Raw genomic sequence first — 17,153 nt, forward strand, 5'->3', positions numbered from 1 at the left:
CAAAAGCTATTAAAATACTCCTTTTTCAACTATGTATATTCATGAGTCTGATTTTCTTCATAGACTCCAATCCAAAGAATATATGTTTACATTTTGAATGGAGAAGCAGGTATGAGAATCCAGTTTTCTTTCATTAAACCAAACTTTTAAAAAAATGTGCAAAAAATATAAAAACACTTTACTGATTTTTTTTGTTTGTTTTGGCAAAACACAAAAATATGTCATTTATTTCTAACATGTTTTATTGTTATGTATAAATTAATTAATATTTTAAGTTTTATAATTTTTATTTCTAAGATAATGATAGCTATAACCCACATGAACAAAAACTCTGAAGTCCTCAATTTTTAAGCGTATAAAGAAGTTCCAAGATCAGTAGGTTTGAGAACTGCTGACTTAAAAGTTCATATTCCCAACGTGGTGATGAAGATACTATGATCTGGCTTCTGCCCAACTGCCTGTCTTATGTTTTACTTTGCCCTTACCCTTTTTCCCATATTCTAAGCTTATCAAGAACCACTTTTAGGGTCTACATGCACCATGCAGTGTTGTGTGCCTCCAAGCCCTTTTCCATCATCACACCATTTTACATTCCTACTAGCAGGGCATGAAGGCTCCAATTTCTCCACATCTTTGTGAGTTGGTTGGTTTGGTTTAATTATAGCCATCCTAGGGGATGTAAACTGGTTTGCATTTGCATTTCCCTAATGACTAATATTGTGTTGAGCATTTTTTCATGTGTTAGTTGATCATTTTGTGTACCTTCTTTGGAGAAATATCAATCAGGGGCTTTGCCCATGTGAGTACTTTCTTCACAATCAGTATGCGTCCATATGAGTAAGTTAACATTTCCCCTTGGATGTATAAGAGAAAGGAAATCTTAAAGTTTGGAGGAAAAAAAATAGCACTTAGGAGACTTAAAATGAGGGCTTAGATATTATAATGTTTACATATAAAAATTCCTCCTAAACTTTCACTACCAGCTTATTGTTTTTTGGATATGGATAATACTTGTTGATCTTTATCACAATATTGCATAAAGAAATATCCAGAAGAAGCAAATCCACAGAGACAACACAGATTGGTAGGGGATAGTGGAGAGGGAAATGCTTAATGGGTATTGGATTTCCTTGAGGGTGAAGAAAGTGTTTCGGAACTAGATAGATATGATGGTTGCCCCCATTGTGAATGTGCTAAATGCCACTGAATTGTTCACTTTGAAAGGATTAATTTTGTTATAAGAACTTCACTTTTAAAAATCACCAAAAATAAGCAAGTACTCACAAAATCTTATATGAGTTCATTAATACTAAAAACAAAAGCATTTATAAACTCAACAGTTTTAACAAGCACTTATTGAATGCCTCTATATGCAGTATCTTTTCCTAGGCCCTGTAGATACATGTTTTACATATACATTATGCTTGTGCATTAATTATACATTAATTCTTAACATTAATGAAAATACATTACAAAAATCAAATTTTCTTTCCAAACTTAATCTCACTGATGAACTGCCACTAAAAATATATTGGTTAATGCTCTTGAGATGATTAGGTAAGAAAATTAAAGTAGCTATTAAATATCCCATCAGTCCGATAACCACCAATATAATTCTTTTTGTTGTTAGGTTACTAAATTAAAGGAATATGAGTTATATTTTACTTAATGTACTTGCTAAACTTGATTATAGGTTTTACAGTTATTGCACAAATTAAAAAATGTGCAATTCTTTTTTTTTTTTTAATTTTTTACATTTATTTTTGAGAGAGTGAGACAGTGTATGAGTGGGGGAGGGGCAGGGAGAGAGAGAGAGACACAGAAACTGAAGCAGGCTCCAGGCTCTGAGCTGTTAGCATAGAGCCCAACGCAGGGCTCAAACCCACCAACTGTGAGATCATGACCTGAGCCTAAGTCGGAAGCTCAACCGGCTGAGCCACCCAGGCGCCCCTAAAAAATGTGAAATCCTTATACATTACAACCTTTTTATTATCAATCTGAGAAATATACTAATCACCTATATGAAATAATAATATTGGTAGTAGCTAATGTGGAATTCTCATTATGTATTTTAAGTGCTTTATATGCATCATTTGTTCTGTGCATGCTCTGTGGTGAGTGTTTTATATGCATTCTCATGTTTTGATTCTTAAACCCTAAGAGGGGCGCCTGGGTGGCTCAGTCGGTTGAGTGCCAGACTTTGGCTCAGGTCATGATCTCTCAGTTTGTGGGTTTGAGCCCCACATCGGGCTCTGTGCTGACAGCTCAGAGCCTGGAGCCTGCTTCGGATTCTGTGTCTCCCTCTCTCTCTTGCCCCTCCCCTGCTTGTGCTCTCTCTCTCTCTCTCAAAACAAACATAAACATTAAAAAAATTAAAAAAAAAAAAAAAACCTAAGAGGCCCCATTATTATTGTCATCTGATGAGGAAACTTGGTGTCAAAGTGATCACCAGCTGAATACTGATGTCAGGATACTATTCCCACGTTAATCTGGCTCCAGAGCCTGTGTTCCATCTTTGACTGGTTGTCTGAGACTTGGTTTGTTTTTATTTTAAGAAGGAATTTAACTGCACAGTTAAATACAGAATGATAATATCGTAGAAGTACCTTTTTTCCTCAAGTACCTATTTTTAAAATATGAAATATTATAGTCATGGGTAAGCCCATTTCAAGACAATTCTTTATGCCTCTCAATCACTTAAAATGAATACTTTGATAGAAGATGGGGACTCCAACTGATAATTCTTCGTATCTTTTCTTGAGTTTTCCCAAGATAGTACATCTCAAAACATCCTCCATGTTTTTACAGATTTCTCAAGTGATCTATTCCTATTTTTAGTTTCCATCAGTGAACATAAAGATTATTTAACATTATAGTCAGAGGAGTGAAAAGAAAAACTAGTGAAGAAAAGTGATCAGAGCCTTTGGAACTTATGGGACACGATCAAGTGGACCAAAATACTGTTGGTCTTATACTGTTAATCTTATTGCAGATCTTTTATATGTAATCAGTTGTGTTTTTTTTTCTTGCTGCTTTCAAGATTCTCATTTTGGCCTTGGCTTTTAACCATTTGATTTAATGTGTCACCGTGGATCTCTTTGAGTTTATCCTTCCTGTAGTTCATTGAGCTTAAATGTGTAGATTCATGCCTTACAACAAGTTTTGGGTGTTTTCAACCTTTATTTATGCATATAAGTCCTCTATATGTTTTGTTAGGTTTACAACTGGGTATTTTTTGTGTAATTATAGATGATTTTGTAATTTTCATTTTTGTGTCTATGTGTTTATTTCTGGTATAGAAATACGTTGGGTTTTGTATTTTTATCTTGTATCCTGGAACTTGGCTGACCTCACTTATTCTAGGATTGTTTTGTTTTGTTTTTGTAGATTCCTTGTGATTATCTTCATAGAAAATCATATCATCTTCAAATAGGGTTAGTTTTATTTCTTCTTTTTCTATCTGTATGTTGCTGCTGTTGTTGTTGGTAATGCTAGATCTTCTAACACTATTTTAAATTTTTTTTTTCCAACGTTTATTTATTTTTGGGACAGAGAGAGACAGAGCATGAACGGGGGAGGGGCAGAGAGAGAGGGAGACACAGAATCGGAAACAGGCTCCAGGCTCTGAGCCATCAGCCCAGAGCCTGACGCGGGGCTCGAACTCACGGACCGCGAGATCGTGACCTGGCTGAAGTCGGGCGCTTAACCGACTGCGCCACCCAGGCGCCCCAAGATCTTCTAACACTATTTTAAATAAAAGTAATGAGATTATACCTTATACCTTGTTTCTGATATTAGAAGGAAAACATTCAATTTCAGTTTTTTACTATTAATGTCATGGTAGCTGTAGGATTTTGTAGAGGAACTTTCCCTCCACCTTCCTAGAGTCTTGTGGTTATTTTATATATAATGTCCAGGGTTTTTAGGTGTACACAGTGAGAAGAATAGCAAAACATTGGTCTACTCCATCTCCGTTGAAGTGAAAGGTGCTATCACTTCTTTTTTTACAGGATGATCTACTTAAACTTTTAAGTGTTAATGATAGCACAGGCACCCCTTGTTGACTGCCTGGAAACCACCCAAGAAAGCACTTGGCAGTGTTCAGTGTCCAGCCTTCAGCCTTTCATATAGAAATTTATTTGGTCAGTTCTCATAGTGATTGAGTTCGAGGAGAAGTGATCCAAGCTAAAAATACTCATAAGAAAATGATGTGATTGAGTTCAGGGAGAAGAGTTCAAGGAGAGTGATCCAAGCTAAAAATATTCTTAAGAAACTGATGTATACAATCAGACAACCACTTTATGTAATTTATAAGTGATTGCCAAATGCTCCGTCCACGCAGATGAGGTAGTGTTTGTTTGGACAGTACATTCACGGTGAGTGTTGCGGAAGAAAGGATCAGTTAAATAGATTCATAATAACTTGTTTTTGGTGCAGCTTTGTTGCTTCCTACTTTGCATAGTGCACACATTTTATGGGGAGTAAATTAGACTTCATAACAGTGTTTGGGGATTTACACAATTCAGATTTGTCCCTAGAAAATGCTGAAGATTCACTTTAATTCAGTCATTTGATGCGCCAAGCTCTTAGAGCCCCGCTTATCTAGCTGTGCAACAGGTGTACTTGCCATGGGGTCCTGATGGGTCAAGTTTTGTGCCCTGCATCCTCACCTGCAGACATTTCTCAGATGGACACTGCCAGTTTCTTCAGTGATTTCTCTTTGCCTACAGGTCTTACTTATGAGTAACCTATTTTTTTTCTATATATATATACTATTGCCCTAAGGCAGTTTACTATTAGGCTTGCTGTTTGGGAGTTTTTTGGTTTTTGTTTTTTTCTTTCTTAGGAGTAGTTACTCTGGGGTCACAGACCACCCCCTTCCTAAAATGTACCAGTCTGTCTTTCTGGAGAGAGGGTGTCCACAGTATTCTACATATTCTCAAAGGAGTCCATGACCCCAAAAAATCATAATGCCAGTAATACTTTTACTCTGCTCTATCATGCATATATAGTTTAAATCTCTTACAAAGCACCTTAGCTTATTATCTACTGAAGTTTTAATGATGTCATTGCCAATTTGTATGGTTTTCTCTTATAAATATTAAAATTTGGTAATTTTTTTCTTCGTGTTCTCTGCCTTTTATTATTCACCTGTTTTCTATATACTTTTCAGTTTAACATGCAGAAGTTTCAGTATTTTTTTTTTAAATTTTTTTCTTAATGTTTATTTATTTTTGAGAGACACAGAGACAGAATGCGAGTGGGTTAGGGGCAGAGAGACAGGGAGACACAGAAGCAGAAGCAGCCTCCAGGCTCTGAGCTGTCAGCACAGAGCCCGACACGGGGCTTGAACACACAAGCCGTGAGATCATGGCCTGAGCCAAAGTCGGACGCTCAACTGACTGAGCCACCCAGGCGCCCCCAGAAGTTTCAGTATTTAAAGTAAGGCAATGGATTGCTCTTTCCTTCTGCTATATCTTTTCTCCCTGAAGTCCTAATCTGCTACCCACAATACAGAAATACTACACTTTTGGGGCATTTGTGAGGTATTTATTTTCTGCTGAGACCATTGCAGAATTGAGCTGTGGCAGGGAGAGATAGTTATATATTCGTGGGTCCTTTAATTTGTATAAACCACAAAACTTATTTCCATATAATTTCTCTTATTTCTCTTTAAATGTGTAGGTTAAATTATTTAGTACATTGAACATTTAATTACACATTCAAAGAGAAGGGTGTTCCCCAAAACAACTGTAATGTTCAAAACAATTGTCATTAAACGCTATATGATTTTTTTTTAAATCTTCAGTTCTGTTTTCATCACTTTTTCTGTAGCCTGGTGTATATGCATCTTGGTGACTTCAGTGATGTGTAGAATTTAGTTTGGTGTTTTTAATGCAGCTATAGTGTTTCATATTTAGCTTGATCATTACCTTCTTGCACTAAATAAGGCCTTTAATGCCCTGCCAGTGCAGGAATAGGTAATTACTGCTGTTATGAATAGTCTTTTAAAAGACTTGAGTTTGTTGATAATCTGCCATATGGAAAGGTTCATTGAGCCAAGGTCTATGCAACCTTGCACGGGAGCCTTGAAGAACTAGAATGGCCATGAAGTTTAACGTCTGTCTTTGGTGTTGGGTGGGTGGTTTAGTGCCAGTAGTCCCTAACCCACCTGTAATTTTATGACTCTCAGGTTGTGCCCATGTTGTTTGGAGGTGATAGGTTTTGTGGTGGTCCTGAAATAGCTTGTGTAGCAGATTCTGTAATTCATTACTCAAACATGAAGAAAACATTACTTCAAAAAAGCATCGTAAGGATTTTAAATATACTGCCTACATTCTCTAAGTGCACTGCAAATGTGCTGTAACTAATAAAGCTTCCCCACTGATTTAAGAGAGTCTCAGAAGAAGCTGTACTAACTAGATGCAGAGCATCTTTGATAAAAAAAAAAAAAAAAAGACTTGGAACTGTCAAATACTTAGCAAGTCAAGAATATGGCTATATTGCAAACACCCTTACTGGTTTTACATTTGTCACAGGTGGAAAGAGAGTATTTTACTATCAAGAGCTATTACTGTTATTATTCAACTAAGTGAGATTTGATTCTGTAAACAAACATTACTAGTAAAAATCCTCTTAATTTTCCACACTTTTTATCATTTTATGTTTAGGCATAACACTATGTTACTAATTGTCATGTTTGTTAAAGCAAAGTAAAAACACTTGAAAAATAGAACGTGCATATAAATATATTATTTGAATGAGGAAAGTAGTGACTCCCATATTTGCACGTTTTTATAGAAATTTTTAAAAGTTGTGTTCAATATACACTGCATATAATTTAGTACACATGATGAACCAAGAACAGTGATTAATTTTTACAACATGTTTCATGGTCTGGCTAGAGTTTTATCACTTTAAAAACTAAAAAATCCACAGGGTTGCCTGGATGGCCCAGTCACTTGAGTGTTCGACTCTTGATTTCAGCTCAGGTCATTCATGATTTCATAGTCATGGGATCAAGCCCCACATTGGGTTCTGTGCTGAGTGTGGAGCCTTCTTAAGATTCTCCCTCTCTCTCTCTGTGCCCCTCTTCCATGTTTGTGCTTGCTTGCTCTCTAAAATAATAATAAAAATAATTCCACATACAAAACGATAACTTCTTTTTAAAAGTTTATTTTTGAGAGAGAGCGAGAGAGTGAGCGAGCAGGGAAGGGGGAGAGGAAGGAAGAGAGAGGATCTGAAGCAGGCTCCACACTGTCAGCACAGAGCCCGATGCAGGGCTTGAACTTATGAACCATGAGATCATTACCTGAGCCAAAATCAGGAGTCAGATGCTTAACCAACCGAGCCACCCAGGCACCCCTTTTTAAAAATATTTTTAATTAATTTTGTGGCTAATTTTCACAGCAGTGATTGAGTATGTAAATTTTATAAGTAGATGGAATAATTACAAAAACTGTTAATATTACAGAATTTCTTTATATATTCTGTCATTATGTATTCTGTAGATGGAATGGGTACCCAGTTGTGAAACAGCACATAAAATCTTCTTTTCCAAATACTTGGTTTTAGAAAAACTAGTGAAAGTAAATTCAGCATTGTTGCTTGTAGGTGAATCTTTTAAAGGCAATTTTATGCATGTCTGGGCTGCTAGAGGAGACCTCTCACGCTTCTGTCAGCACCTGAATGACAACAGCATTGTTTTATTTTCCTTTGTGGAAAGAGGGCGGTGTGTGTACATAACAATATCATAATAGTTTTAGACTATGATGACAGTTTGAGGTTGTTTGGGAGATACGATTTCTTAAAAATTATTGAATATAATAACGTGTGTAGGTTCTCAATAAATACTCTTTGGGTTTAACCTGAGACAACCTCCAAATCCTGTGTAGATGCTTATAGCCTCATATATTACCTTGATTTATAGATCCATTTGGGAAGCACTGTCAATTTGAAAAATATTATGCTTTCTATCATGTGGCATATGCTTCTTAAAAGTCTACCCTGCTTCTTTTCTCTGTTTCTTCTTAGCCTTATTCTATAGATTGTCTTTATTTGCTCCTTAAATGTTGGTATTTCCGAGGATTCTGTTCCAGAGTCTCTCTCCCATGCTACATATTCTAGATTATCTAGGCAATTGCATTCATTTCCATGGTTTTCCCAGATGTCTTTCTTCTACTTGAATGTTTATTCTGAACCCTTGACCTATGTGCCCAATTATCTACATAACATCTCCTAGATGGTCCCAGGCAATTCAGTGATATGTTCAACATTAAGCTCATCTCCTTCTTTGCACATTCTTATCTAACTCTCCCAAGGGAAAATAAAAGAACACGTGTATGCACATACATATAGAATGTGGACACACACACACACGCACATGCACACGTGCATATACACATAGAATGTATGGGCTTCTCCTCCTGTTTTGGAAAGCCCACTGCTAATATGTAGCAGGCTTGGAACTTCTATTCAAGTCTTCTGAATGTGAATCCTGAGCTCAGAGTATACTTTCTATAATGTGGTGGTGACCGTGTCTTCTGAACCAAAATATAAGATATATGGTTTGACAGTATTTTTTTTTTAATTTTTTTTTTCAACGTTTATTTATTTTTGGGACAGAGAGAGACAGAGCATGAATGGGGGAGGGGCAGAGAGAGAGGGAGACACAGAATCGGAAACAGGCTCCAGGCTCTGAGCCATCAGCCCAGAGCCTGACGCGGGGCTCGAACTCACGGACCGCAAGATCGTGACCTGGCTGAAGTCGGACGCTTAACCGACTGCGCCACCCAGGCGCCCCGTGGTTTGACAGTATTTGAAGCCTGTGATTGTTACTGTAATTATACCTCATTGCTTTTTTGTGTCATTTTATTAAGTTGTCGGCATTATGGTGGACAGACACCAGTAATACACTTAATATTAAAAAAATCACAACTCTGATTAGTATGAGACATGTGGTATGTGGTACATATGCATGCATTGTGTGTGTGATGTTACCTAATTAGGGAGATGAGATAATGCTTCGCCTTCAAGGGATGATGAAATTCCATGTGGAGGTTGAGGAGTTCACCAGGCAGCATTAGGGTATGGGGGAAATGGAAGAATGTTCAAGTGAGACAGCTTGCACGAGATCTGGTGCTGGGAAGGTGCATAGTGTGTGTGGGCGGCTGTCTCTGTGCAAGGTAACTTGTCATCTTGGTAGAGGTTTTTATCCCCTCCTTTCTCTCTTGCCCCTTTATTTCCTTATTCTAAAAAAAAACCAAAAAACCCTCAAAGCTAAAGTTTATATTAAATAGAGAGTAATAGTAATAGAATGCAAAAGGTAACTGCTTTTCAAACCATGTGGTAGTGATTTGAGTTAGATGAACCGTAGAATTTAAGGAGTGAACAGCCAGGACTTAGAATGTAATGCAACACCAAAAATGAAAAAGGGCTTGTGATGATGTGGTTTCTCCTCTTGTTACCAAAAATCACTTTAGCATTTATAACCACTGTCCTGCTACATTTTGATAAACCAGGGAGTAATTAAATCCTAAGTAATAAATTTCAGAATCTCTGCTTAAATTATAAATGACTCATTTTGTAAGTGCATTTTTTACCGTGAAGTTTAGTATGCCATGCAATATGTCTTTGTGTGTTTGAGAATGAATTCAGGCTGTAGAAATTCTATTAGAATGTAGAGTGACTTTTGAACTACACTGATCTCTGGTCTTTGGTATTCTAAACTTAATGACTGTTTATTCTCTTGTTCTGTATATGCATATGTATTATCCTTCAAAGGTAATTCTGAGGTTTGGGTCTTCAGAACATTTCTTCAAGTATTCTTACCCATTTCTTGAGTAGGAAAATTATGTTCTAGAAATGAGAAATTATTTTCATTGTCTTTAAAAACTTAGTTCATATCTGTTTTTCTTTGCAGAAAGGGCTATTGCAAGACATGAAGTTCGAGAAATTGAGCAGCGACATACAATGGATGGTCCTCGACAAGAGGCAGCACTAGATGAGGAGGAGGATATGGTGATCATTTATAACAGAGTCCCCAAAACTGCAAGCACCTCTTTTACCAATATTGCCTATGACCTTTGTGCAAAGAATAAATACCATGTTCTTCACATCAACACTACCAAAAATAATCCAGTGATGTCACTACAAGACCAGGTAAACACTTAGGAGATGAATAAACGTTTTCTGATACTTTCCCACTCTCTTTGTATCTCAAGAGGAAGGAACATTTTTAGAGATCTGTGTGCTGACTCCAGTGAATTGTAAGTCTCTTGGGGGAAGGACCAAACACCTTTTCTATAATTTTACATTTTTCCACAGTATTTGATACATTTCTTTGCATATTATATGTATTCAAATATTTATAAAAAGTAGTTTATGAATAGCTTTGGATTTGTGAAGAGAAAATGATGCCTTTGATATCCTTTTAAAAATATGAAAATTTTTTAGCAAGATACCCTGCAATAAAAATCGTTCTGCTGTCTCATTTTATGGTAGAGAAATTTATTTATTTATTTATTTATTTATTCATTCATTCATTCATTCATTCATTCATTCACTTACTTACTTACATGTTTGTTTGTTTCTGAGAGAGGGAGACACGGAATCTGAAGCAGGCTCCAGGCTCTGAGCTGTCAGCACAGCTGTGTTCACAGCCAAGTACCTGTGTCCTATATCACTCAGTTTTGTGACTAACCTCCTGAACTTCATCTTGTCTGTACTAATAATTTATATAATATTAGCTACAAACTTCTGGAGAACAGGAATTGGAGCTTATATTTTTAACATAATCTTGCCTTTTAAGTTGTCAAGAAACTTTAGATAAGCAAATGGGTAGCTATGAAATAGATTTAAGAAAAATGGAGGAAATTATCTCATGAAAAAAAAATTATCTCTTTAGCAGTGGTAGCACAAATTTTCTCCACACCTGGAGTTCTGACGGTAATTATAAATAAATAGAATTCTCTGTAAATATTGAAGGGAATGGGAATTGGGCTCGATGAGGAGAAAAGATGATATTTGAAAATACTCTCTAGGATTAAATACCATATTGCAGTAGCCTTATTAGAAAGATTGTTGATAGTCATATAGTTAAGATTGTATTTATCTGTTTGACAGCAGCTGAACTTGTTTTATTTGTCACAGAATTGACTCTAATCCCATCTTTAAGTATACTTAAAATCCTTACACAGAAACAAGAGAGTAACACTGATACACAAGGTTAAGATTTGTTTTCTTAGAGAGCTGTTTGTAAAGACTAATAGTATATGGCATATCATCTGCCCATATAATTCTTGGCTTTCTGCAGTATCCTCAATTACTCTTTTTCATAAAACCAAAAATCTACATCCATCAGCCAAACTAAATAACTCTTCTATAAATGAGAAGAAACATGAGCTTATTTAGCTAAGTGGGTCATAAAAACTATTCATTATGTAATACTGTATATCTCAAGGGCAAGTATCCTAAATAATCAGTTTATATGTAGTGTGTGGTAGATTTTAAATTTCTTGCTTGATTGCTTTTCAAAATGTATCTTGGTTTAAAAGGAACAACTCAATACTCACATAGTAATTTTAGATTTAGATTTATTAGTAGTATCTTTTATTATTTCTTTATTTATTTTTTAAGTTTATTTTGAGAGAGAGAGCATGTGCGGGGGAGAGGCAGAGAGAGGGGGGGACAGAGAAAGAATCCCAAATGGGGCTCAAACTCATGAACTGTGAGATCATGACCAGAGCTGAAATTAAGAGTTGAATGCCTGACTGAGCCACCCAGGAGCCCCGTAGTATTTTTTTTAGAAAAGTAAAGTTACCTTGCTTATTTTGTGTCCAGCATTACAAAGTTTTATGACAGCTACAAGATATCTGACAGTGACATTGACCATTTTTTTTTATGAAGTAAGAATCTATGGAAGCTCTCCACATACGACATTTATAGGCATCATGTAATGATACATTTTCCCAGTTACATTTGGATGAGCTAAAGCTTCTGTTTTTCTTTCAATAGCTCATGAGTTACATGTAGACAAAAAGAACATTAAAAAAAAAGCGCTATCTTTTTAAAAAAATTTTTTTAATGTTTATTTTCGACAGAGAGAGAGAGAGAGAGAGACAGAGCACAAGCAGAGGAGGGGTAGAGAGAGAGAGAGGGAGACACAGAATCAGAAGCAGGCTCCAGGCTTTGAGCTGTTGGCACAGAGCCTGACACAGGGCTCAAACCTGTGAACTACAAGATCATGACCTGAGCCGAAGTCAGACTCTTAACCAACTGAGCCTCCCAGGCGCCCTGATAAACACTATCTTAAATGCAGTGGGATTACATGATGAACAGCACTTAAATTTTGCTTGTGTAGAGAAATACTTTTTAGCTCCAGTTCTTTCCTAAATGTATTTTATACGTACTGTACTAGGCATTGTACTAAATTGTTCACATGCTTAATTATTTTTCTCAAAAATTTTAGAGGCAAGGTCCAAATATTTTGAGTCTGATATAAAACTGCTGAGTGGGTAATAGCTATCTATGCATACTCTATCATCCTGAGAAGTAGTTGTCCACTCTGCTTTCAAGTTTTCATTTATTTTTGAGTATGTAGTATATACAGAGTTTGTGCTATATTCTTTGTTGAAATAGGAACGAAAAAGCAAGGCCACATCTTTGAAGAAGCTTCTTTGTAATTTACTCGGAACATAAAACATAGATGCAGGAACTATGAGGACTGTTTAAAGAAAAGATCTGGGGCACCTGGCTGGCTCAGTCAGAAGAGCATGCAGCTCTTGATCTCAGAGTTGTGAGTTTGAGCCCCACACTGAGTGTAGAAATTACTTAAAAATCTTAAAAAAAAAAAAAAAAAAAAAAAGGAAATATCACTTCATGGTATTCTCACAAAATTACTTAATGCAAAATGTTTCTTACCAGAATGTTTAATCTAGACCTAATCTTGAAAGAAACAGAGAAATCCGTCTTGTTGGAACATTCTCTAGAATAATCGTCTTGAACTCTTCTAAGGTATCAATATCATGACAACTAAACCAGGTATGGTTGGGGGTGAGGCAAGACAGTCCTCTCTAGAGGTGAGGAGACTAAAGAGACATGAAAACCAAACATAATATGTGATCTGTAACTGGATCTTTGATCAAAAATGTCTGCTACTTGTTTTCAGATGGTTCAGAAAAAATTAAGTGTGTGTGTGCATATGGAGAAAGAACAAAGAGATAAGCAAAGGTGGCAAAAGGTGAAGTTAGTGAATCTTAGTGCATGAGTATGCAGATTTTGACCATATTATTATTTCATCTTTTCTGTAGTTTAGGGATTTTTCACAATGAAGAAATTGGAATAAAAGAAGAGGGAAAGTTAGAACAAGGGATTGGAAAGATAAACATTTGAGAATGTGAGGCGTGGGAAGACGAAGCAATGAGAGTGAGCGAGAGGCAGTCTTGGGAGTTATATTTGTGAGGTGTGCCTTACTCAGTGAATAGGCAGGAATTGGCAAGAGACAGGTAATCATTTAGCTCTTGTAGTTGGAAAATGAAGTTTACTGTGCTATCATGAACATACTTCTACATTAGAGAACATCTTGTCTTTAAAGTAACTGTCAAATAGGTGTTAAGTGGCAGCATCTTTTGGGATCTTTCTTAATTCTTTTCTACACTCATATGTTTAGGTTTGTGATCATATTTAGTCCTTTTCTAAGCATTGAAAATACCCAGAATTTGCATTCTCTGTAGGACAACATAGTGATTTTTTTTTCCTTTTAGTTCACTGTTAACCTTCTGATCTTTGCATTAATGCCTATGATTTGATTAGTTGCAGATACTGATTTTTCAAGCGTCACTTTAGATGAGTGCTTCTTATCCTGTCATGTGTATATTAACCACCAGTTAAAGTATAGATTCCGATTCAGAAGACTAAGATGGAACCTGATTATGTGAATTTCTAAAAAATCTTCCACCTGATGCCAAAACTGATTCTCCTGGTCCTTGAACTATAGCTTAAGTAGCAAAATATCTAGAACACAGGTCTCAGTGGGGTTATGAGAACGTACGTATTATAATCTTCATAGGATAGTGAAGCTTGATCTTTAAATTCATGTTCCCACCTCCCCAACAAAATCCAGATTCCTTACCTAGACCAACAGGCTCTTTTAAATCTAGTCCTCATCCATTGCTGTATCCTCTTGTTTACCAGCCACACACTGGCCTTTTGGTTCATTGTCTGCGCCAGTCCTTTTCCACTTCAAGGCTTCTGCACTTAACCATTCCATCTTAGAATGTTCTGGTTTCTCCTGATTGGCTTCATGTTATCCTTTTTAACATTTCAGCTTAAATGACATCCTCTCAGAAAAACCTTACTACCCATCCTATATATTAAATACTTCTTCCAAGTTACTGTGTACCATCAGCATTCTTTCTGTATCTTTCTTATTACTTACTCATTTGTTTACTATTGGTCTTTTCCTCTGTATAAGCTCCTAAAGGGCAGGAACCGTGTCTGTTTTATTTATTACCATATTCCTTGTGTTTAATCTTTAAATTTTTTAAAATATTTATTTATTTTTGAGAGGGAGTGAGCATGGGAGGGTCAGAGAGAGAGAGGGAGACAGAGAATCCATAGAAGGCTCTGCATTGCCAGCACAAAGCCTGACGTGGGGCTCGAACTCGCAGACTGTGAGATCATGACCTGACCTGAAGTTGGATGCTCAACTGACTGAGCCACCCAGGTGCTCCAGTATTCCTTGTGTTTAGAATGGTGTCTGAGACATAGTATATGTGCTCCATAAAACTTTTGTTGAAAGAATGAATGAGAGAACAAATGAACTTAGGTACTGAAAGTAGTTCCTAGTTGAGCATAGTACCACTGATGATAATTACTGGCAGAATGAGCCCCTTTTATCGATGGCAATGTGTTCTCCCCTTACCTCAGGTGATTTGAGACACACCCACTGTGCCTCCTGCAAAGGAAAGCCTGAACAACACAATCCTGAACTTTGGTGAAGATACTGTGTTCTGTTGCTGCTGAACCTTTCTTATGTTTTATCCAGTTATTATTCACTTTTCCTTTTTGCATAGAAAACTTTCTAGTTTAGTCTCGAAAAACTACCCACAGCTGTACAATGGATATTTATTTTAAGTATAGGCATGAGTAGGAGTTTGGTAGATAGTAATTATCCGAGTTAATAGTAGTATTCGTTCACTAGGTAGTAATTACAAAGTTGGAATTTGGCCAGGATTGTCAGGATGACATTGCTACTTTTAGATAGTGAAAACAAGTTCTTTCAGATAATCATAATGTTGAGATTAATCTTATTAAGAATGTAGGTCTAGGTGCACTGTTGTGAGATGGTGCTTTCTTCGCTTTTTCCTGTAGCACTGGTTCAGTCTGATTCCACCAGCAAATAAATCACAGCACCACTCCCTACATTGCTTGGGTTTTCCCTAAAGGTCTCCTCTGATTACTTGCTAGCCTGACTCTGCTTGAGTTATAAAATCTGACAAAAATCACAGTTTCGGATCTGCTTCAGGCTAGCTATAAAAACATCTCTTTTCATGTAGCGTATCTAACAACTGCTTCTGAAACATCCTTCTTGATAGCCTATTTCAGTGGGGGTATGGAACTACTCTTTGAGTAAAGTCACTACAGTGACATTATGTCTTCTCCCCAAGCCACTGTTTTCAGGGTCTTCCGTCTCTTTAACTTCATTTGCCACTATTATGTTTTGCTCCCTTCACCCACCCCTTTACCTTTCACTAGTGCCAAGTATAGTCGGTGAGAGTGCACCCAGTGAATGCTGCAGAAGCTTGTTCACCTGATCTCGATTTCCACTCACTCCTCTGTATTCCAGAGCTTTATCTCAAGGTCTGGAGCAGAATGCCCCACTGCAGAGGAAAGCCAGAAGAGAAATTGACAAGGTGAATGGTGCAGGAGAGGTGAGAAGGCAGCCAGTGGTAGAGCGGGAGCTGCAGTGAGGCTTCCTGACAGAGGGAGAGAAGGGGGATGGAGAGTGGAGAGGCAGGGAAACTCGGGACAAGCAGCGAAATTCATACTTTGAAAAGGATACTTTTCAAAAAAGACTGTTCCTCAAAGGGGGTTAAAGGATGGTTATAGAACTTCAGTGGCATGTAAATGATACTTCTAAATGCTCCAACTACCCTGCAGATTAGTCTGAACCACCACTTGAACCTTATTGACATCATTTGTTTGCTTAGCACTTTTTTTCTTCCCTGTAATGAGAAGGTAAATCTCAGCTCAGCATCTTTTGATTTATTGCTGATTGTAAATCAGCCACAGCTTTATCAGTGAGACTTTAACACATCGCCCTGGTAAAATGTTTGTGAGATGAAAGGAAAAAAAAAAAACACATGCACATACGTAGCCTTCGGTGTTGTCAGAGGTGGAGATTAGCGGAAGATTCTGTGTGTTTCGAGAGACTTTAACAGTAATAGTGTAGAGAATTTAAAAGCAATAACTCACGTGAATTTGCCTCAGAATGATTTTAGGAAATAAAATTCAAAAGCCCTGCATAGACATTTAAACCAGGTCTCTTACTTTTGGCTGACGGTGTTCAGCACCCCTTGAGGTTACCCAAGACAGTAAAAAGGCAAGAGTAAGTCAACGGTCATTGTTGAAAAATGGTTGTCCAATACGAGAGTAGTGAACAGGGTGAATTGGAAGCTGAGAGTATAATGAATGTGATCAGGAAAATAAACAGTTTTGAGAGCTTTGTCAACAGCTTTGAGGTCTTGTAGGTTGAGGAGTTTTGAATGACTGGATCTGAGGGGTTTCCCTGGCAGTGGATAAAACCTGAAATTCTCAGTGCCCAAGTTTGTTGATCAGAAACATGATACAAATGCTGTTCTCCTTTTCACATCCTTCTGGGTTTTTTCCTCCTTGTTTAAATTGAACAATAATGTATTAAGGAAGTTAGCATGTGGCCTAGAAGGATGATTGGACCAAAATCTACAGTATATGGTTCCTGAGCTCCAGGGCTTTTTATCTATAAAATAAGGGGTACAGGATCTCCCAAGTCCCTTTCACATCTAAAATGCTGATTCTGTAAACAAGAGGGTTTGAGGTTGGTGACAACAGTGGAAGATGCCTGCCTTGTTCTGTTCTCCGCCATCACTAAACTTCCCTGAGTCCAACTGGAA

General features: G+C 37.0%; 1 protein-coding gene across 3 annotated transcripts in view; it reads left to right on the top strand.

Moving 5' to 3' along the window:
• HS2ST1 (heparan sulfate 2-O-sulfotransferase 1) overlaps window positions 1-17,153 on the top strand; it is a 171,780-nt gene that overhangs the window by 124,060 nt on the left and 30,567 nt on the right. For 2 of the 3 annotated variants that reach the window (XM_040470872.1, XM_040470873.1), the window contains exon 2: window positions 9,923-10,161. In XM_040470872.1, the coding sequence (XP_040326806.1) occupies window positions 9,923-10,161 (239 nt within the window). Of the gene's footprint in view, window positions 1-3,387; window positions 3,435-9,922; window positions 10,162-17,153 lie in introns of those variants that run through there. The other variant, XM_040470874.1, reaches the window with a different exon arrangement.

The sequence above is a fragment of the Herpailurus yagouaroundi genome, unplaced genomic scaffold, assembly GCF_014898765.1.
Source record: "Herpailurus yagouaroundi ecotype Mexico unplaced genomic scaffold, PumYag 77, whole genome shotgun sequence".
NCBI classification, from domain to species: domain Eukaryota; kingdom Metazoa; phylum Chordata; class Mammalia; order Carnivora; family Felidae; genus Herpailurus; species Herpailurus yagouaroundi.